The sequence below is a fragment of the Schistocerca nitens genome, chromosome 7 (genome assembly GCF_023898315.1).
Source record: "Schistocerca nitens isolate TAMUIC-IGC-003100 chromosome 7, iqSchNite1.1, whole genome shotgun sequence".
Lineage (NCBI taxonomy): Eukaryota > Metazoa > Arthropoda > Insecta > Orthoptera > Acrididae > Schistocerca > Schistocerca nitens.
Genome location: NC_064620.1, coordinates 326,682,162 through 326,706,022, shown reverse-complemented (window position 1 = coordinate 326,706,022; position 23,861 = coordinate 326,682,162). Strand labels below are relative to the sequence as shown.

At 43.3% G+C, this 23,861-nt stretch overlaps 1 protein-coding gene across 1 annotated transcript in view; it reads left to right on the top strand.

Annotated features, from left to right (window-relative positions):
- LOC126195084 (protein borderless) overlaps positions 1-23,861 on the top strand; it is a 444,253-nt gene that overhangs the window by 374,976 nt on the left and 45,416 nt on the right. Inside the window, exon 7 of the mRNA XM_049933546.1 lies at positions 5,407-5,625. Coding sequence (XP_049789503.1) covers positions 5,407-5,625 — 219 coding nt within the window. The remainder of the gene's footprint in view (positions 1-5,406; positions 5,626-23,861) is intronic.

Genomic DNA, 23,861 nt, shown 5'->3' with positions numbered 1-23,861 from the left:
ACGTGCAAATATTTCTTCACATATAATCTGTGATTTCTTTCATATTAAATATATTTTGTAGATGAGAATCAGATTTAGGTATACGGAAACTAATGAAAAACATAATTTTATTTCTTTGCGATACTGCACATATCAAAGATACACTTACCGGTAACAACGAATTTCTTCGTTACGTTATAATTTACAGCGATAAACAGCAATGACCTTACAAGTTTTATCGTTTCTCCAAACTACACTGCGCAACGGAATTAAAAGATCACCTTTCCCAAATCCCGGACTTGCATCACATTTGGAAGCGTAAGTTTGAAATTTGGCTCAAAGGTGCCTATAATCTTCCTCTGCGATGGTAAAAAAGCATGGCGGCTTGTGCTGTCATCCTTGGGCTCAGCGACGCTTCAAACATAAGATGTCGACACATGCGAAGAACAGGGCGCAGCACAGAGAAGTTCACGTGAGCTGTAAGGTGGGTTGATGATGTCACATTGGCACCAAATTTCACAGTTCTGCCCAACGCCATCTTGGACGTGTCACATGATGAGAGGGTCTTCCCAACTCCTCCTACCCACATTTCACCTCTTCGTTTGACGTCACTCCGACTGAGGTCAGAAAAGCGTCACGCATCGTTGACATTATCAAGGTGTTCTTGACAACCTTTGACACTGCTGACACCGTCGAACGTTTCAACCATTCTCTAAGGATATTGTTGGGTTGCATCCACATCGAACGTGATCTGACCCCTTTGGAGTACAGCGCGACCGTAATTTTGCTGTGCCATACAAGCTGGAACCGCTGGAGACCGTTCGAAACCATTAATTTTATCGATGCAGCAAAGCGAACATGTACTTTTTCAGCACTTCTATTTTTCGCCCCCCTGTGGCGTGATCAAGCGGGCGTGCAACATGAACATGTGGGGGAATAAAAACGTCGAAGTGTCCCTTTAAGATCCACCAGTTCCACAACACCCTCGATGCACCTCACGTAATTTTATGGAACGCGTTAGAAACGTAACTTCAGAAATTTTGACACCAATTTAAAATTGTCAGTAAATGTGGGCGGGTGCACCGAAGCTGTTGCCAAAATTCGAGGCTTCAGAGCGACCCTTTGCCGTTTTATTTCCGCATATGTTGATGCTGAACTCCCACGTCATCACGCCTCAGGGCTGCGGAAAACAGGAGGGCTGAAGGCTCTTACGTGTTCATCGCTGCTTCGGATAAATTTCAGATATCGTTGAACGGTTTTGAGTATTCCCTGGGCTGGTGGTTCCACCCCCTACTAGAGCAAAATTTGCAGTCGCATTACTCTCCAAAGGAATGAGATCACGTTCAGTGCGATTGTTAGTCCACGATGTAGAGAGGGGTTGAAACGTCAGGCAGATATCAGTGGGAACTGAGATTATCAAGAACGCCTTGCTGTTGCTCATCGCGCTGCAATTGTCGTTTTTGACTGCGAAATGTGAGGGAATTAGCGTCCTTATCGTGTTAATTCTGAGCTGCGGTGTGTTTTTCTCGGCCTGTCATAAGAAAACCGCGTGATGTTAACGCTTTGTGTCGTGGCTATGACACAAAGGCGCCAAACGAAGGGATGAAATGTGGGTGAGAGGGCCTGTGACGACGTTCTCATCGTATGACAGGTCCACGGTGGTGTTGAGCAGGATTGTGGTGAAATGTGGGGCCAATGTGACGTCATTATCACACTTTTCACGTCACATGAACTTCTGAGCAGTGGCGTTTTTTCGCATGTGTCGACACCTTCCCTTTTGAAGCGTCGCTGAGTTTGAAGGTGACGTCGCTACGCGGCATGCTTTTGCACCATTAAGAGGAAGCCAAATTTCAAAGTGGTGCTCCGCAGTGGGAGTCAATTACGGTGTTTCCTTACTTTTCTAGCGCAGTGTAGTATGTTTCGACAAATTTGGAAGTAGTTATGAGTATCGCTAACTTCACACCCTGTAGCCTGTAGCCATAAGGAAACGATTGTGGCTGTGGGTGTCGAGGTGGGCAAGAATTAAATCTGCTTGAGTGAGTAGCTAAGATGCGCTCAACGTTCACACCCACGGACAAGAGACTTGTAAATACGGTATGTATCTCAGTCAAGGACCTTGATAATTTCATAACAACGTTTATTTGAAGACTTGTGACAACTTGTCAGACAAAGAACTGTAAAGAGAGCCTATTCTTTGTGTATAAATGTACTTGTTACAACAGACAAACTACGTGCATATTACATTTAAGGAAATACCTATCTAATGTGGTCTGTGGTCAATGAGCTTCTGAACAAGGGATCCGTGTGTACTAAAGATCTTCTTAATTTAAGGGTTTAGTCAGACATTCTCCTTCTATCGAATATATTCCCTGCACGATATTTTTGCGTTGCTGAAGTTGGAGTCATGAACGACGGCTGTCCAGTTTAGGCTCTGCGCACCTAAGACACGCATTCGCGGACGGCGATGAGCGTTCAGCAATGTTCGGAGCGCTCTGCTGTGAATGTCGTGGCTGTTACGAGCATTAAACGTGATCGTAGCGAGTTATTTAGTGAACTTTTATTTCATCGCCGATGGTAGTGGTAAGCGACTAATTTTACAGAAAAAAAGCGAGAGACGTAATCTGCAGGATACATGCTTTGGTGAAGTGCAAAGCACGTACATGCGCGTACCGCTTGGAACCGGCAACAATGGAATCTCCGATCGTCCGTTCATGCCTCGACAAGCGTCAACTATCATAGGTCGTGAATCGGGAAACAGTATGTAAAGAATCACGCACTGGAGTCTAGAGTGAGCTATTTTTTTTTTCTTCGCCAGAACAGATGTGCTTAAGGCCGGTATTACACGACAGACCCAACAAGTCATGTGTAGACGGCCTGCCACCTCGCGGCAGAATGCCTAAAGCTACGATTCTAGCAGATGGTTATCTGTCGGGGAGAATTAGGAACTGTTTATTCTGTCATGTATGGGCGGACGCACAGAATGCAGTATATGGAGTCGGCTCTCTGCTTGTCATTGTTTTTCTTTTTTTTTTTTTTTTTTTTGTGGGCAGCAGACGGGAAATACTGAGCTCTTGTGGACGTTTTTCGCTATTACGCGAGATTTTCTACATAAATTGCAACGAGTAATTTTTTTTAAATTCCGGAAAAAAACAAATGAAAATTTTCTTTCTTGTATAGCCGTTGAGAACGTCTGTATATCTAAAGATAGCTTCTTCTTGTAGAAATGGAATGGAACAAAGAAAATATAAGGGTGCTTATTGAGGCATACAGCAAGGAAAAGTGTCCATATGATAGATAGATTGTACAGTAATAAGGTACGTCTACAAATGTCAGATACTTAATATATATGTTTTACGTAAACTTACATGTAATTACATGTAATGTGTACGTATCACCTTAGTGAAAGTATCGTACGTGTTTGATTTGATTGGATCTCTTGTACTATTTCAGAATGGCAGGAAGGATAATGTTGAGACAAAGCCACAGGAGTTAGAGGAACAGTGCCGGCCCCGAGCAGTGAGCACTGTAAAAGCCGTTTTGCACCTTTGTGGTCGCACTGTTGTGAAATAGCTTCCCTCATTACTGTTTTCTTGGCCGTCCGTCATATATGATCGGCAGCTGCTTGTCAATACAAGGCACATCCATTCTGACGAAGTTCCTAAATTCGTGTGGATCTTCGGGCATAAACTCTTTCATTAACTATGTGATCAAAAGTACCGGGCCGAAAATGACTGCCGGCCGGAGTGGCCGTGCGGTTCTAGGCGCTGCAGTCTGGAACCGAGCAACCACTACGGTCGCAGGTTCGAATCCTGCCTCGGGCATGGATGTGTGTGATGTCCTTAGGTTAGTTAGGTTTAATTAGTTCTAAGTTCTAGGCGACTGATGACCTCAGAAGTTAAGTCGCATAGTGCTCAGAGCCATTTGCATCATTTTTGAAAATGACTTACAAATTCGTGGCGCCCTCCATCGATAATGCTGAAATTCAGTATGGTGTTGGCCCACCCTTACCTTCGAAGTCACCTTCCACTCTCACAGGCATACCTTCAATCAGGTGGTGGAAAGTTTCTTGGCGAATGGCAGCCCTTTCTTAACGAAGTGCTACACTGAGGAGAGGTATCGATGCCGGTCGGTGAGGCCTGACACGAAGTCGGCTTTACAAAATATCCCAAAATTGTTCTATAGGATTAAGGTCAGGACTCTGTGCAGGCCAGTCCATTACAAGAGTGTTATCAACAATAACCACTCCGCCACAGGCCGTGCATTATGAACAGGTGCTCGATCGTGTTGAAAGATGAAATCGCGATCCCTCAGTTGAATCTCTTCAAGGCGCTTAAAACATCAATGTAGGCCTATGCTGTGATAGTGCCACGCAAAACAACAAGCGGTGCAAGCCCCTTCATGGAAAACATGACCACACCATAACATCGACTCCGAATCTTACTGTTGGCAGATGACGTTCACCGGGCATTCGCCATACCCACATCCTGGTATCGGATCGCCACAATGTGTACCGTGACTCGTCACTCCACACAACGTTTGTCCACTGTTCAATAGTCCAATGTCTACGCTCCTTACACCAAGCGAGGCGTCGTTTGGCAATTACAGGTGTGATGTGTGGCTTATGATTAGCCGCTCGACCACAAAATCAAAGTTTTCTCACCTACCGCCTAACTGTCATAGTACTTGCAGTGGATCCTGATGCAATTTGGAATTCCTGTGTGATGGTCTGGATAGATGTCTGCCTATTATACATTACGACCCTCTTCAACTGTCGGCGGTCTCTGCAAGTGAACAAACGAGGTCGGCCTGTACGCTTTTGTGCTGTGCATGTCCATGTTTCCACTTGGCTATCACATCGGAAACAGTGGACTTAGGGATGTTTAGGAGTGTGGAAATCTTGCGTACGGGCGTATAACAAAAGTGCCACCCAATCAAGATCGAATACGATTCCTACTCCTGACATTACGTCGTGGTTCTGCCCTTCTCCTAACAACTAACTGTCAGGGCAAATGCTGCGTAGATAATTGAGTCCTGCATGTCTAAAATGCTATGAAACGTTAACACAGATAATAGCCTGACATGAAAGCTTCGGTTCATAATTCTGTATAATCATAACGTAGGCCTAATTTCATTCTAGCTGCACGGGATAAAAATAAATGCTTAATAAATACGAAGCAAGACCTCTCAGAAATTTCAGTAGAAATGAATATCAGCTTAAAAAAATGCCAACATTCACACCCAACGACTTAAACACGTCTGCAGTCCGAATACGTACCTTAGAGCGCTGGTGCAAACTTACACGTTAGGTGTACCGTGTGATAAGGGCTAACGAAAAATATGTCACTTCCAGATTTGTACGCTCGGGGCGCTGGTGCAGGCGGTAGGTGTACCGTGTAATTCCTGCTTAACACGGGATGCTGTTCGCAGGTGGACGAGTCTCACGGTGGCAGGTACACGTGCACGCCCACCAACGAGCTGGGCTCGGAGGGCCCGAGTCCGCCCATGACGGTGATCGTGCAGCGGCCGCCCGTCTTCACGGTCAGGCCTCACAACCTGTACCTGCGGCGCGCCGGGGACTCCGTCGTCATGCCGTGCGACGCCATCGACGGCGACGAGGCCCACCGGCCCACCATCGTCTGGTTCCGGGTAAGCGGCTCTCTTTTTCTCTCTCTATCTCTCTCTCTCTGTCTCTCTCTACATCTACAGCTACACGCGTAGTGGTGCTGCTGCCGTGTACTGCAGTTAACAACGTTAGTTTGCACAGGCTAAGAAAATAAACGCATGCATAAACCATTTTACCTTACAATTGAATTAAATCTGTCGACATGAAGTGAATGGATGATAGAGGGATGGTGGAAAGCAATGAATATGCAATCCGGTTACCTAATTTTTAGGACTGCGTTCCTCAGTCGGTAAAGACAGAACCCTTAGACACTGATGAGCCAAAACATTATGACCACGGCCCAAGCGACGCTGGATGTCTCCCGGTGGCGTTGCGGACACGTGACGCGGTAACAGATGTATATAACCGGAGCAGACGCGGGCAGTGGATCACCCTAGCGAACATATGGCCTGAAAATGCTGAAAAACAATAAGATAAGCGACTTTCACAGATTACTATGACGCAAAGCCTTTGAACGACTAACTCCAATACGTCGAAGCTGTTCGAATGTTCACGTGCTACTGTTGTGAGCATCTGCGGATGGACGTAGAAGGACAGTGAAACTAACAATAGGCACTAAATGGTTGGATGTCCACGATTCATCATAGAACGTGGGGTTCAGAAGCTTGTCTGCTCTGTAAAGTATGATAGATACTCATCTGTGGCATCTCTGCCGAAAGAGTGCAATCCTGCTGCAGGCACACGCCACGCGTTTCGGAGCATACCGTTCATCGTACGTTGTTGAACACGGAGCTCCACAGCAGACCACCCCTACGTGCTCCATGTTAACCCAACGACATCATCAGTTGCGACTGCACTGGGCACGGGATCATCGGAATTCGACCGTCGATCAATTGATAAGCGTCGGCTCTTCGGCTGAATCACATTTTTGCTTCATAATATCGATGGTGTCCGCCCCCGGTAGCTGAGTGGTCAGTGCGACAGAATGTCAATCCTAAGGGCTCGGGTTCGATTCCCGGCTGAGTCAGAAATTTTCTCCGCTCAGGGACTGGGTGTTGTGTAGTCCTAATCATCATCATTTCATCCCCATCGACACGCAAGTCGCCGAAGTGGCGTCAAATCGAAAGACTTGCACCCGGCGAACGGTCTACCCGACGGGAGGCCCATTCACACGACGTCGATTCTCGTCTCCAGAAACGCCGTCATCGAGGTGAACAGCGGCTCGAAACGTGCAGAGCACGAAGTACGCAGGCCGATGGCAGCAGTATTATACTATTTGAGACACTCTCCTGCGCTTGCGTGGGAGCTGTGGTACTAATCGAAGGCACGCTAACAGCTGCGAACCACCTTCATCCCTTCATACTTAACGTCTTCCGCGATGTCGTTTTTCAGCAGTATAGCTGTTCGTGTCTCTGAGCCATAGCCGTGCTATAATGGTTAGAGCAGCTTTTGAGGAAACTCACGTTGTCATCTCGGCGACAAATTCGGCTGATGTAAATCCTACGGAAATCATTGGGGTCGGTATCGGGCGCCATCACCGCGTGCCCAAGTCAGCGTTTCAGCGATCCGTTATTTATGCGAATTATATAACCTGTATGTAGACATCTAACGACACATATCTCCACAAACCTGCCAAAAAACTTTCGGTTCCTTGATACAAAGAGTCAGTGATGTATTTCGTTCCAAACACGATGACACAAGCTAGTAAGCAAGTGGTCATAATGATTTGGCTCGTCAGTGTAGGATATCTTTGTTGTCCGTCTGTCTGTCACTCTGTCTGTCTATTGGTCTGTTAAGATCCCTTTTTCTCAGGAGCGGGTAAACGTATCATGTTGAAATTTATATCAACAACTAAGGTCTATGGTCCTTTGGCGATGTAAAAAATGTAAGCCTCTAAATCAATGCAATCAAAAGATACGGCCATTTACGTCAACTAATTTAATACTCGCAACCTCAATCATCAAACCCTATATAGTGCTTCCCGTTGACTTACAAACATGAAATTTAGCAAGATGGAAGGTTTCACAGTACAAGTAAATGAAAAACATCCGAAAATGGGTAAACTGCAATTATATATTTTTGCCACTACAATTTACATTGCATTCATCATCCGTTACAATTGTGACAGAAAATTCTGCGGCCAGAAAACACAATATGTAAGTTGTAGTCACGTTTAGTAACTAAATAAAAAAGAGTTTATTAATCTTGTCTCTCTTCATGCATAAACTGAAATTCCCTGCTCGCTTCTTTTTCTATATCCCAACTAGTCTCAGGAACTACTCTACAAATTCTTATTCGCTCTTACAATTCCCAGAACCTATATCTTGCCATTATCGATATCGATCACAGGCAAAAATCGTCGAGATTCTCGATTTCCGGGATGGATGAACTATTCATATACATAATTTTGTACATATCCCTCAGTGGGCGAGCTCCACTCACACTTGGCCAATTTATTTTTAACAAAGTTTATTAGATTTATTTGAATATTTTACAAATAACTAGCACATTACGTTGTTGAAATGTGGAACTTCTGTTTCATTATTTTTATTTGTTACTATCAAGACAAAATATGTGTGATTAAAATATTGTTAAAATGTTTTGAGTCTCTATATAGAATGTTTATTCGTTTCTTGCAAACGACACTAGTGTTATAATAAATACCACTAGAGAAAAAGCCACTGAAGAGATTGTTAATGATATTTCTATTTTTTTTAATGAACTCTCCATACATTTTGACAGGACTCACTAAATAAAGTTCTGTACAACAAATACAATAATCCCAACAAGTGACGTAGCGCATGAACAGGAGCCATCAGCTAGCTTAGAATGATCCCAGTTTTTGGCTGTGCTTATTGACGTAAACTTGGAAGAAGCGTATTACTGAGTTTCTCAAAAAATTAAGTTCAGCTACGTTTGCCCTTCGTATAACTGCTAGGCTTGCAGACAAACGAATCACATTTCCACTCGATAACGTCAAATGGAAAAATTTTCTAGGTAACTTATCACATAGAAATAAAGTATTTGCACAAAAGCGGGCAATATGGACAATATGTGTTGCTCACCAGCGGTCCACCTCTTCTAGGAGCAGGGCATTTTAACCGCGATGTTACACATACTTACTAACGAAATTCGTCACAAATAATCCTTCACGATTTGAGAAGAACAGTGATGTCCATAACCCCATCACTAGACGAAAAAAGACCTTTATTACCCTTTTTAGAGCTGCAAGTGGCCGAGAAAGGGCTCAGTATGCAGCAACAAAAATTGCTGATCATTTGCTCGATAACATAAACTGTCTGACAGCTAGCAAAGTAATTTTAATACCCGACCTAATATCATTTATCTAGGACACTTCTTTCTATATCAAGGACGAATTTCTATTTGAAGGCTCGTAGCCTGTAAAAAAACTTCGTTTGTAAGTGTAGTTGTATGAGTAGGACTAAAAAACAATGTCGCAAAAAATGCTCGAGATTCTTGATTCCCAGAATGGATGAATTATCTTCATACATAATTAAGCTTGTACAGAACCCTCAGTGTGTGAGTACTTGGCGAAGTGTTGTATGTTCTGTAGTTTTCTTGCATTCGTCTTCCTAAAGCCAAGAGGTACTTATGAATAACACTGTACTGCTCCAGTGTTAGTTCTTAAAAAATTGCCATGACGGCGGACATAGGAGAAATGAAGAGACGCGTACAAAGGGTCGTAAGAAGTCGCTATTGCCCACAAGAAAGTCCCAGTGAAATTTTCAAGAAACTTAAACGGTAAATCTTAGAATAAGATGAAATACTTGTCACGAAACGCTTTTAGGAGTATTCGAAGAAGACTGTGTGGCAGTTATAGTGTCTCTGTGGTATGTCTCATATAGGGGTCATGTCATATGTATGAGAAATTGCGGTGAATACAAAGGCGTATATACAGTCTTTTTCCCTCGTTTAGTACGAGAATTACCATATTAGGAATGAAAATTGCGAACGTTGATACGACCTGTTCTCTATTATACTCCTCACTGTCGCTTGTGGAACGTGTGTGCGGAACTTGTATGTAGGTATGGGTAGAGCGAAAGAACAAGACTAGAAAAACTACCTGCTTATGCTTGTACATAAGCCCATATGAAGTTTTGAGTGACTGAATAACGTAGGAATTGGGAACTTTCCCTACACATCTGATTCCGCTGCGCAGCTTATACGGTGAAAATCTCTTGCGTCTGCTGCCGGTCTACTGCGAGATGACCCTTCTGCATGCTTACGTAACGTGCTGTCTGCATAACGGAGGCCGATCGATGGAGTGGAGGAGACTTTCTGCCCCACGAACGAGACAAGGCGGATGAGAAGAATGGCCGCCCACAGGGGACCCAGTTGCAGTCACAAGAGATCCGTCATTCAGCCAAGGGGAGGAGCAAGCGCTGTAATAACTAGGCAGTTGTTGGCAATAATTACAGGAGTTAGAAGAAAAACATGGAAACACTTTAGGCCTGCTTTGCATAATAAGGTGTAGGAAACACGCTGCCATTCAAAACAGCCTGCAACCACTTCGCATTGGATAAATAAAGATCCTGTGCAGTTTTCAACTAAATTTTATGCTATTCTCCCTGCAAAATAGTGGTAAGTTCAGGTAACGCACCCTTTCCTCCAGAGCAGACCACAAAGACTCAGTAGTATTGAGATCTGGCGACTGTTCATCCTCGTACTCGCGAAACCAGTCCTGGAAGCTGCAAGCTGTGTGAACAGGAGCCCTGTCGTCCCGGAACACAGCATCACAGTTGAGGAACAAACTTTGCCCTGTGGAGTACTCTTGTCGGCCAAAATGGTCTCGGAATCGTATAGTCGACGAGTGAGCGTTACAGAGATGCTCCACAAATTCCAGAGCAGACTCCACAAAAGAGCCGTTGTGCATAACGGAGAAGTTTACTACTGAAATGTCGAGAGAGTACCTTCCGGGAAGAGTCGGGCAACATATTACTTTCTTCCAACATACATTTCGGGAAATGATCGCGATGAAAATATTCGAGTTATTAGAGCTAATACAAAGTTTTTCCAACATTCTTCTCGTACGCCAGTTGCTAGTGGAATAGGGAAGGGCGGATGAGTACTTGTTCTTAATGACAATATACAGAAAAATGCGGGGATTTCGCTACAAAATAACTTAATTTCAAAACGCAAAAGGTACTATCTATCACTTACTAAAGATCGGAATTTTCTCTCTATTGTTTTAATATTTGCAACACAAAATTGGAGCCATGTACCAAAAACTAGGCTTCAGTATAGAAATTAAGTAGATTATTTAAAACTTGTGTTTAAAGAATGTTGTATTCACAAAATGCACCTGGCGTCAAACATTTCCATGTGGCAGGAAGAAAACTTCCTACTGCCGAAAGCAGCTGCTGTTATGAGGTGACTTCTATGCACACTGGAAGTATATATAAAGTCGTCGCACGGCGAAACAGTGTTGGACAACCTACAGCAGAAATTATGGCAACACGGATTATCTACAATTTGCAATAATTTATTGATAGAAACTTAACACAGGTATGAAAATTGTGTATGCAATACAGACCAATGTTCAGGTGCACTCATCTACTTTTAAGCCTGATGTAGTCCTAGATCCAGTCAGCTACGACTAATGTCGTATAATGCCCTGGTCAACACTTCTTGGTGGAGACTACAGTTTAATCCTAAGACACTCTCTGAAATACGATGCTGTGCTGTGTGTCCTTGACGTACTCACTAAGCAACTAGCACCTGCATCTACTTATTATCCGTGTCTCCTGGTTGGGTGTCTACTTGGGAACTACACTATGTGATCAAAAGTATCCGGATACCCCCAAAAACATACGTTTTTCATACAGGTGCATTGCGCTGGCACCTACTACCAGGTATTCCATATCAGCGACCGCAGTAGTCTTTAGACATTTTGAGAGACCTGAATGAGGCGCTCCGTGGAACTCACGAACTTCGAACGTGGTCAGGTGGTTGGATTTAACTTGTGATCTATGTCTGTACGCGAGATTGCCCCACTCCTAAACATCCCTAGGTCCTCTGCTTCCGATGTGATAGTGATGGGGACGCGTGAAGGGGCACGTTCAGCACAAAAGGAACAGGCCGACCTCGTCCGATGACTGACCGTCGACTGTTGAAGAGTGTTATAATGTGTAATAGGCAGACATCTACACAGACCATCACACAGGAATTCCAAACTGCATCAGGATACACTGCAGGTACTATGGCAGTTAGGCGGAAGGTGAGAAAACTTGGATTTCATGGTCGACGACTGCTCATAAGCCACACATCACGCCGGTAAATCCCAAACGACGCCTCACTTGGTGTAAGGAACGTGAACATCGGACGATTGAACAGTGGAAAAACGTTGTGTGGAGTCAGGAATCACGTTGCACAATGTGGCGATCCGATGGCAGGGTGTGGGTGTGGCGAATTCCCGGTGAACGTCACCTGCCAATGTGTATAGTGCCAACAGTAAAATTCGGAAGCGGTGCTGTAATGGCGTAGTCGTGTTTTTCATGGATGGGGCTTGCTCCCCTTGTTGTTTTGCATGGCACTATTACAGCACAGGGCTACATTGATGTTTTAAACACCTTCTTGCTTCCCACTGTTGAAGAGCAATTCGGGGTTGGCGATTGCATCTTTCAACACTATCGAGCACCTGTTTATAACGCACGGCCTCTGGCGTAGTGGTTCATAACAATAACATTCTTGTAATGGAATGGCCTGCACAGAGTCCTGACCTGAATCCTATAGAACAATTTTGGGAAATTTTGTAACGCCGACTTCGTGCCAGGCCTCACCGACCGACATCGATACCTCTACTCAGTGCAGCCTCTCCATGAGGAATGAGCTGCCATTCCCCAAGAAACCTTCCAGCGCTTGATTGAACGTATGCCTGCGAGAGTGAAAGCTGTCATCAGGGCTAAGGGTGCGCCAACACCATATTGAATTCCAGCATCGCCGATGGAGGGCGCCACGAACTTGTAAGTCTTTTTCAGCCAGTAGTCCGAATACTTTTGATGACAAAGTGTATTAGTATGGAGAAGGCGGACGGGAAACATACAGGAAATGGAGGAAAATATGGAAACACCCAAAACACAACACATTACTGAGTCTAATATGGTGTAGGAAAACCATTGGCTTTCAAAACAGCTTCCAGTCGTCTCGGAAAAAGCAAACACGGGTCCTGTATGTTTTTGATAGGAATCTTATACCATTCTTCCTGCAAAACAGTGGTAAGTTCAGGCAAGGTTGATGGAGTTGGATGGTCATAACGCCCTCTTTTCTCCAAAGTAGACCATAAAACCTGAATAATATTGAGATCTGTTGATGTGGAGTTGCGACAGTTCATCGTTACGCTCATACGAACTTTGTGAACATAGGTTGTGGAGTTCTGGAACACAACGTCACTATCGGAGGACGAAGACTTTACCATGTGATGGCCAAAATGCTTACATGACTGACAGTAATGCGACCTTGCAGAGCGTCCATGGGGCCCACGGAATACCATGTTGTTCAAATTGTCACCATATCCCCGCTGTTTTTGATTCTTGGGATCTAAACTCGGTCACAAGCTGGGAACAGAGAAGTACAATACTCATCCGACCAAATAACTTTCTTCCATTGCTCCAAAATGCAGGTTTTCTGCTTTCGGCACACGTTTTCCTGTTACGGGCATTTGCATCACTTGTGAGGGCCTTTAGGATGCCATTTCGTCCAGCTTATTGAGCTCCCTTCGTGTTGTCTCGGTGCTGACATAGTGCGCAACTGCGACATTCAGTTCTGAAGTGGCTTTGGCACCTGTCGTTCTCTAATTTTTCATCAAAGTCCTGTTCAATGAGCGTCTCACACTGACACTCAGCACACAGTTTCGTCCACGTTGTCACTCAGTGGAGGATGTTTTTACGCTCTCTCTGCATGCAGTATAAATCTTCGATACGCTGACTCTTGAAACGCTAAACAATTCGACTCCCTGGTTACGGAAGCACCCATCATACGAGCACCAACAATTTGCCCACATTCGATTTCACTTGGCCCCAACATAATGCACTCACAACTACACGGAACAGTGTTCCGACCACGACTGATACGCAACGTATTGAGGACACAGCAGAGGTGCCGTTAGTGGTCAAATCCAACAGCGCAAACTGCAGGCTTGGATAACGGCTGCATTTATGTTCAAGCCCGCACTCCTCACGATGTTTCCATACATCTCTCCAACCCCTGTAAATGCTATGTGGCTTCCACTCTGGTGTAAGCTTTTTTGTTTGTTATCGTTTCTGCGAATTACGTGTGAGTTTAGCTGCTTGGCTTACCGAGCAGCTACTCACACAGTCTCACTAAGGTGACTGGACCTCACTCCGAACACTTCCTACACAGAGAAATGTAAGGTGGCTGTCGAAAATCGGACATATCAGCTCCGCATCACCAGCCAACGATGCTGCCCTATGGTATGGAGGTGAATGCGTTGTTACTACTGAAAGAAGGCTCCTTCGCCACAGCCCTGCACTGTGATGGCCCCACACAGCGTTAACGGCGACTCGTGCTGTGTTTCCGCAATGGCTCTTTGGCACCGCACAGCTCTAAAGACAGCCTATTTAAATTACTTGTAGGAGCGTTAGTTAGCAGTCCGAACTATATAATGCAGTAGTCAAACTGTGAAACCGCTTCCCACAAGTTTCACGATCCTTGCCCGACAGCCTAAAATCTATGCTCACTTCACAAGATACTTTCAAGCGACTGTCGTTCACCTCTCCACAATTTTTAATTCGATTGTGTGAAGACACCGAGCCACAGCTACCGGATTATATGATAAACTCCGCAGGGGCATTCCAGCAACTGAGACCATAAAAAGAGACCATCTGCACTAACTTTTATAATTGGCTATTTGAACACAGTGTTAATCTCCGCTATAGCTAATTTCCATTAATGTACCCCCTAAACTCCAAAAATGAGTGAAAATGATTGACAGTTATCAGCTTCATCAGGTGCTGTTCTGTGTTATTCTGAGTGATAATATGTACCCTGGTGAGCATAGTTTAAGGACGACAGCAACTTGATGTGTTGCTGCAAAGTAACGTAGCTCAGTGGAAACTTGGACCATACATAGAAAAAACTGCTACACCATAGTACTGAAGGTAGCTGAAACAATTACTTAATGAGGCGAATTTTCAGAAGAGAGAACATGTTCTGACTTTCCTGTAGACACAGTTCTGCTACGGTACAGATAACACGTTTGTCGTAGGGTGCGACTGAAATAACGCGGCAATTAGGAACTTGCTCCAAAGCTGAAGTACACAGGACTGCAGGAGTGTTGCGGGCAAAACACCTGAATGACATACAGATGTACCGTGAAAGTCTGGCGGCATACTAACCAGATGCATTGTCATGTCCAGCAGTAGTGAAATGGTGCCAACAATTTGACCAAGGACGCACACACGTGGTTGATGCTGATCTGGAAGGGAGGCCATCGACATCGACCACAGACAACACAATGTCCACGCAATTACTTCGGCAAGCTGAGAGAACGTGTGGGAGAGACATAGAGAGAGAGAGAGAGTTTCTAATGACGAGGACATTCACACTGCTGTTCTGGGAAACCAGATGTGGAAAAGTGTGTTGCATCTGTAAAGGAAACCACACACAAGTGCGACCAATTCTAGCATACTGCACCAACATTTGAAGTCATTACAATTTCAGCACCGTAGCAGTCTTCGAATGGTTACACATACATGCCAGTATGGCCCACAGGAAAGTGAAACAGAGATGCTCTGGCATCTTAAATGGGTGTTCAAATGACTCAAATGGCTCTGAGCACTATGGCACTCAACTTCTGAGGTCATTAGTCCCCTAGAACTTAGAACTAGTTAAACCTAACTAACCTAAGGACATCACAAACATCCATGCCCGAGGCAGGATTCGAACCTGCGACTGTAGCGGTCTTGCAGTTCCAGACTGCAGCGCCTTTAACCGCACGGCCACTTCGGCCGGCTCTTAAATGGGTGTCTTGGAAATAAAGACGACATAGTTATCTCGAAACCTTGTTCGGTATGACTGTGCAGCCATTATGCTCTCACTAATGTACGTTCCCTGTGTGGATTATGGGAATAAGACAAAGAGAAATTAGTTTGTTAGAGAGGAGGTCATTTTTCTCCAGATGTTTATACGAATACTGTAGGACTGAATCTTAATGGTAGCCTACATAATTCATCAAACAGGGACTTCAAATAGGATGTAGGCCAGAGGACACAATACATACGTAGCTCAGAATACAGGATAGACGAATAGATAAATTCAACATATCATGCGTACGTGAATTTGCATGCAATACTTGTCAGTCGGTATACATAGGGAACACATGAAAAGACTGAAACAAAAAATTCAGAACACCACAGAGCTCTGAAAAGTAACAGCTCCCACTGCACGTTTGCTGAACACCTCATCCAATAGCCTGAAAGCATCATCTAACTAAAATAGAAACAGTTTTAAAAATACTAAAATTCTGCAACAGTCTATACCACAGTCTTAAAATAAAATTTCCGCATATAGAAGGCATTAGCATGAGGGAAACAGAGTATAAACGACGAGAGAGGGAGGGAAAGAGTGGAAGGGCAGGGAGGGAAGAGAGAGAGAGAGAGAAAGAGAGAGAGAGAGAGGGTTTGGAAGTAAGCGAACTGTATTATTATTTGGCAACACACTCATTCGAGGATAAGTGGACTCCAACTGGGACTGGCCACACAACAGCAATATTTTGTGTTTTGGCAAATGTGAAAAGCTTTATTTACAAACAGAGTTCTGCAAAATACAGGATGTTTGTGCGTGCTTCTCAACAACCTATGGGATTGCTAATGCAATAGGAATTGCGGAAGATAAAAGTAAGTTATAGTAAATACAGTCGCAAAATGTCTTCGCACAGTATTATTTCGTTTAGGTGTAAAGCGATGTGGTAACTTACCAGCCAGATTCACATTAACACAACTGAGCTGCAAATGACAACCTACTAGTTGCAGTAACCCACAACTCTTAAATTAAATTTTCCCTGAGACATATAAGTCTCTAATTTATGTACGATTAGGCAGATTTGCTAACCATTGCAACACCACAGCATTATAGTGAAAGTAGCTGCACGAACTACGAAAGTCGAATACCCTCCCCAACACAAACTCCAGCTCACATCACCCCTTGTATTGTCACTGTTACCAGGGCTCTCCGACATTGGAATAGCACCCCAGCATTGGAAGTAATGGGGAAGTTCTGTATTGCATGTGATCGTACAGATCTTATATTAAATTTATCGTGCATAAATTAAAGACTTAAATGTCTGAGGAAAAATTTAATTTAAGATCTATACGACCACATGTGGTACAGCACTTCCCCATTACGTCCAGTGCTGGGGTGCTGTTCCAGTATCGGAAAGCCCTGGTAATAGTGACAATATAAAGGTAGATGTGAATTGGAGTTTGTGTTGGGGACGGTATTTGACTTGGGTAGTTGGTGCAGGGGCGTTGGCCATGATGCTATGGTGGTGTAGTGGCCAGCATATTTGCCTAGTAACCAACAAGACCCAGGTTCGAGTGCCGGTTGCAGCACAAATTTTAATTCTTCAGCTTCCAACGTTATCGTTAACCTATAACGTAAAGCTGCGGTACCGACAAGAAAAAACAAAAAAAGAGAAAAACTTATCTTAGATTAATTTTCATAGAGTAACTATCACTTAAGACATCATCACATGTTACAGGTGAAAACAAAGAAAACCCACGCATGATGACACAAAGTTGCTGAAGCAAGTTTAGGTCTATATGAAAAAACAGGCGGACCTTATGTCGAGTAATTTTGATGCATATTGTTCTCCGCCAGTCCTGTACGATGGATTGCGGACAATTCAGACGTTCTACATCTGCCAAATACAACAAGTGTTCTTTTGTCAACATTTATCGGCTCCTGGACAACTGTGTTGTCTTAATGAAACAACTAGTTTCTTTTGGAACGGTGTATATTAAGAAGGAAACAAGGCGGAATTTACGTGAGTAATGTTAGAAAGTCGATGTAGGTGGTTTCTCATTTTACCAAACACTGGACCGACACTCAAAGTTGGCCGCATCTAGTTCAATAAAGCGATAATATGCGCCAGCAAACATGTATCAGGGCCACACGAGGTATATCGAAGTTGCTAATGTCATGGGTCACCCACATAATAGCGTTTCAGAGTCTGGCGTACAGCCAACGCTTGAAGTGACACGGAATACGGAAAAATGTTCCACAAAGTCGTCTAAATAGCCGCCTATAATTACGTACTTGTTACATGCTGATTATGGTCGCATTAATGGCTCACTCGCAAGGATGCAGAAATAAAGGGTGAGCCGTCTGAGAAAGGACACTTAAAATATACCTCGAAAGAGTAAATATATCAGGTTTGGCTTGCACTGCGCTATAGCGAGCAATGTGGCGAATTTTCTGTGCTACACAAACAGTTTTTAGCGTTTATAGTCGCGCGGTCTGAGGCGCCTTCTCACGGTTAGCGCGGCTCCCCCTGTCGGAGGTTCGAGTCGTCCCTCGGGCATTGCTGTGTGTGTTGTCCTTAGAGTAAATTAGTTTAAGTTAGATTAAGTAGGGACCGATCACCTCAGCAGTTTTGTCGCTTAACACTTATCACAAATTTTCAATAACGTTTATAGATGCCGAGTTACGGTATCACCTTTGATTTTCTAATGAAATTGTATACTTTTTTCTGTTCCATTGGAAAGAGTCTTAGAAGAGAGTTTGATCGACATACCATGTGTGAAGTTTGACCAAATATAAAATTACAAAATAACGGCGCCACGAATCACCGCCCTGCGGTTAGTAGAAGAGGTCCCACAAACGTCTACCCTACTGCTGCAGCAAATGTAAACACACACATAATCCCAGGTGTTTACCTTTGCGCTTGAAGCACGCCGGTCTTTTGTTATAAGGATTAGACGACTTGCTCGTGATGCTATGTAGACTCTTATAATCTCTCACTGTCTGATCGAAAGTATCCGAACACCAGAGATCGCGAATGAGCCCTGTATACTCGCATTAATATCTCCAGCGAGTGCTATCACTTCGTTTCCAAAATCTCCGTCTCCGTGGCACGTGGATTCGACTCTTGAGTTTACGCGACTGCCCACATGTGCTTGTCACATGTTACTGTTGTCGGGTGCAAGTGTACTAGCTGAGAAAAAAGAGGGCTTACACACACACATACACACACACACACACACACACACACACACACACACACACACGCACACGAGGGTCATTCGGAAAGTAAGGAACTATCGGTCCCGAAATGAAAAATACAGTGAAAATCTGAAGCTTTGCACAGATGCGTTGGGCTCTGTGTCTAGTACGCCCGTCGATCGCATCATGTCGCTCTTTTCAGTTCTGACCTCACAGTGAGAACGTAAAAATGGCTAGAAATTAGCGTCTCCCACCAAGTATGAGGGCCTGGTGAAAGATTACGCCTGAAGCTATGCAATCCACATAACATAACTGTCATGCTGTTCGCTGTACACAAAAAATTCAAATGGTTCAAATGGCTCTGAGGAATATGGGACTTAACATCTGAGGTCATCAATCCCCTAGAACTTAGAACTACTTAAACCTAACGACATCACACACATCCACGCCCGAGGCAGGATTCGAACCTGCGACCGTAGCGGTCGCACCGTTCCAGTCGCACCGTTCCAGACTGAAGCGCCTAGAACCGCCCGGTCACACTGGCCGACTCTACACAACAACAGTTCTCGGCCGCACTCTGCAGGGGTAAGGAAGATGCTCCTACAGCGTTTGCTCAGCCACAATAAGCCCGTAATTGGCTACCCCTGAGGTTTATATCTGCTCAAATGAACCGCTAGCTATGAAGACAATATTTAACACCGAAAACGAGCTGCAGTTCAGAGTAGAAAATGGTCGAAATGCACTGGCGGCTGTTGTCTATAACGAGGGAACTGAAAAGTTGGTACAACGCTACGACAGATGTCTAAGTCTGAGCGGCGACTGTGTAGAGAAATATCTGGAAGGTGTAGCTAATCATTCCAAATAAAACAGTTTTTATTTTCACTGTGGTTTCCATTTCGCGACCTTTCATTCCTTACTTTACGAATAGTCCTCGAATAACCCTCTTATATCTTCTCTCTCTCTATATATACGAGGGTTGGAACTTAAATAGTGCCACCTATTTATTCACAAACGATACAAAAGAGTTACATGTTTGCACCTGTTACTGCTCTGCAAAGTAGTCACCAGCATTGTGTAGAACCCGTTGGCAGCGATGTGGAAGGCGTAGTATACCGTTAGCAGAGCCTATTGTATTGATGGTACGAATGGAGCGGTCTAAAGTTATGGTGATTCTCGTGTACGACTGTGATGGTGTTATGCTAACGCATTACGTTCCTCCTCCGTAGACTGTCAATGCACAGTATTACTGTTCGTTTTTGGAGCATCACCTCCGACCAGCTTTGCGAAAGAAGCGACGACACTTTCTGCGCAACTCACCCATCATTTTGCACGTCAATGCGCGGGCGCATAAAGCGCAAGCTGTGGCTGCTCTGTTCGGTCGATGGGACTCGGAAGTGCTGTACCATGCACCATATTCCCCGGACTTAAGTCCTTGTTACTTTGATTTGATTCCGAAGATGAAGGAACCACTTTGTGGCATTTGCTTCAGAACTGATCCAGAGATTTGACAGGCAGTAGATGCTGCAGTCGCATCATCAACAGAACAGGCTCTGCTAACGGGATACTACGCCTTCCACATCGCTAGCAACAGGCTCTACACAACGCTGGAGACTACTTTGAAGGACAGTAACAGGTGCAAACATGTAATTCTTTTGCATCGGTTGTGAACACGGGTAATGTATCACGAAGCAAATACCGTCCACACTGGCGGAATGTTACGTGATACCACGTACTTATACGTTTTCACAAAGAGAAAAAAGTGGTCCAACTAAAACATTCATATTTCTTCACGTACTACACGAATATGTAATAAAAAATGGGGGTTCCTATTTAAAGAAACGCAGTTGATATCCGTTTGACCTATGGCAGTGGCATCTAGCGGGCCAACCATAGCGCCATCTGGTTTCCCCCTTCAAGCTAGACAAGTTTCGTTCTTTGTAGTTTTTTTCGTTTGACGCTTATTTCGTGAGATATTTGGCCCCGTCACGATCAATGGACTACCCTGTATACATACGAGGGCTTTTCGGAAAATACGGAACGATCGGTACCAAAATGTACACCACAATGAAGATGAATATTGTTTTATTGGCAATAGTTAGCTACATCATCCAGCTACTTCTTTACATAGTCTCTCCATCTCAGACATTTATCATAATAACATTCTACCAACTTTCCAATACCCTCGTCATAGAAGGCAGTTTCCTGTGCCTTGCAACAATTTTCTACGATGGACTACAGCTCTTTGTCTGTGACAAAATGATGTGTTCATAGCCAGTGGTTGATTTAAGCAGAGATTCAAATCAGAGAGAGCCAAATCTGGGCTGTATGACGGGTGATCAAACACTTCTCGTCGCAAACGCTGGATAAGCGTCCTCACTGGCACCGTTGTGTGCGGACGAGAACCGTCATAAAGAAGGAATGCATGAAATCAAGGGACATTTTTCGGCATATTTGTCAGAAGGCACTATTTTCTAGACATCCTTACGCGCTCAGTGTGCGCTTAGAACTGAAAAGAGTGACGTGACGCTATTTACGGGAGTACTAGAGACACTGCCGAACACATTTGTGCAAAGCTTCATCGGTTTTAATTGCAGTTTCAATTTCACAACAGATTGTTCTTTGAAAAGAGAGACAGCATTGGTCGTATATTTTTATTATTGCAAAATCGATTTTCTGTCACTGAGTGACCATCTTCAGTGCTGTATTATATAACTTAAATTAGTAAGCACTGGTGTCAATCACATTGCCGTAAGCTTGACACCAGTGCTTACTAATTTAAGTTATATAATACAGCACTGAAGATGGTCACTCAGTGACAGAAAATCGATTTTGCAATAATATAAATATACGACCAATGCTGTCTCTCTTTTCAAGTATACCCATTATCTGGTCGTAGTGCACAGGACACTATGGAGTCGCCAATCAATAAGATTGTTCTTTGTTTCCCGTTCTCATTTCTTATTAACTTTTTCGAAGACTGCTGAAAATTTATTTCAGTATTTAATATGTATTCCAGGAATGTATAACAATTACATTTACGAGGCTTTACTGACAAGGGGAGGTTCCAAGCGGTGGTATAGAGTTTTTGAGGCCATCTATAGGGCACTGTAGGTTAAGATCCCAAGTATCACATACTGTAGCCATTCATCCCGGTGGGCCCTCATTTACGAGTAATTGGGGAAAAAATTTCGGAATTCAACAGCATAAAGAAAATCGAATCAAATAATTCGGATGCGTGATATAATGGGTTGGATAGCAGCTTCACATGCAAAAGATTGTAGTGTAGTATCCCATCAAGTGCAATAGAATTGTTAATTTTTAAATCGTTAACGAAATGGTTTTGATCATTATTTATATGCAATTAATTGATTAAAATATATTTTTTTATGTTCCGTTGACACATTATTTTAATCACCGTATGAACTTTTTTTTCATTTCTTTCATTTTTCAATATATCATGCTTCTTAAAATCGTAATTTTTGTGAATACGAATTTAATTATATTTATCTATTATAATATGCCATTCGTTTAAAATCCAATCTATCAGTTAAAAAACAAAACACCAAATAATCTATTTATATTGACTGTGCAGTGGTGAGAAAAATGTATTTTTGGTTTCCAGATGTACAGCTATTTGCATGGTAATCGACATAAAACATTTAAAACATATCGGTAACTGAAATACCTATTGCATCATGGACGAAATAACGCAAATGATGATTTAAAGTAAAAAAAGGTTTATAAGTATATCAAAATTCAAACAGAATGAGAAATAGACATAACGAACGCAATAATATGGAGGAAAAACACTGTGATAGAACAAAAGAAATTAAATCGAAATTAATCCATAAAACTAATTAAACACAACTAAATGAAGATTCCAAGTGTAAAAAGAACTATAGGAAGAAAAATGAGAGCAAATGAAGAACTTGGTATTATGATTAAAATTTTATGACAAAGGAATGAAAATAAAAGATTACATTTATATCAATTAACTGAGTAAAAATTATAATCATAGTTATTTGGGTAAGGATTTAAAAATAAAAACATTACTGCAGCTCACGAGATTCGAACCCACAACCTCAAATACATGAAACTGTTGTCCTATTCATTACATCACGCAAACAGAACATTCAACTGACTCATGTTATTGAGCATTACATAAAATTTCAATTTTTTTTCGTCAGTGACTCGAAAGCGAGGGTCCACCAGGGTGAATGGCTACGAGGTGTGATACCTGGGATCTTAACCTACGTCTCTGTATATTAAGTTTAAAAAAATCGGTCCCACCTCTGGTGACCTATCCTTGTGAGATGAAGACCAATATTTATATCGTGATTTATTTTTAATATAAATTTATAGCAGTCTTCAAAAAAGGTTACAGAAATGAACGATAAGCTGCACAGCTCGCAGTTAGCGTATAAACGCAAGTTGCCACGACCTCAAGAATACAGAAATAACACTCTTTTTTTCCGCAGTGATATAACAGCGACGTCGCTCTATGTCCGCTTTAGTTTGACGTAACACACACGTTTTTCATGGTGGAGGTGAAATAAACAAGAGTAGAATAATTTTGTTTACTTTGGAAGAAATTTTTCTGTTTTTTGAGTGAAGCGTGGACTGCAGAGTGAAACTTATTCCAGGCATCACACCTCCTCCAATACAACACATGCAGTTGTGTACACTGCATCAACTAATTTTCATCTTACATCGTCCACAATGTCACAAAAAACATGCTCGTTAAAGGCCATGTGATGGCGACTGTTGGCCATTTCGCCCTGTCAGTGATGTGGCACACTGATTAACACAGTGGACTCGAATTCGGGAAGACGATCGTTCAAATCCCTTTCCGGCCATACAGATTTAGATTTTCTGTGATTTCCCGAAATCGCTCAAGAAAAATGCTGGAAGTATCCCTTTGAAAGGAAATGCCCAATTTCCTTCCACGTACTTCCGTAACCCGATCTTCTGCTCTGTCTCTAATGACCTGACCGTCAGCGGGACGCTAAACTCTACTCGTCCTTCCTATTTCTCAGTTCTACTTTACAGCAGCAGGATC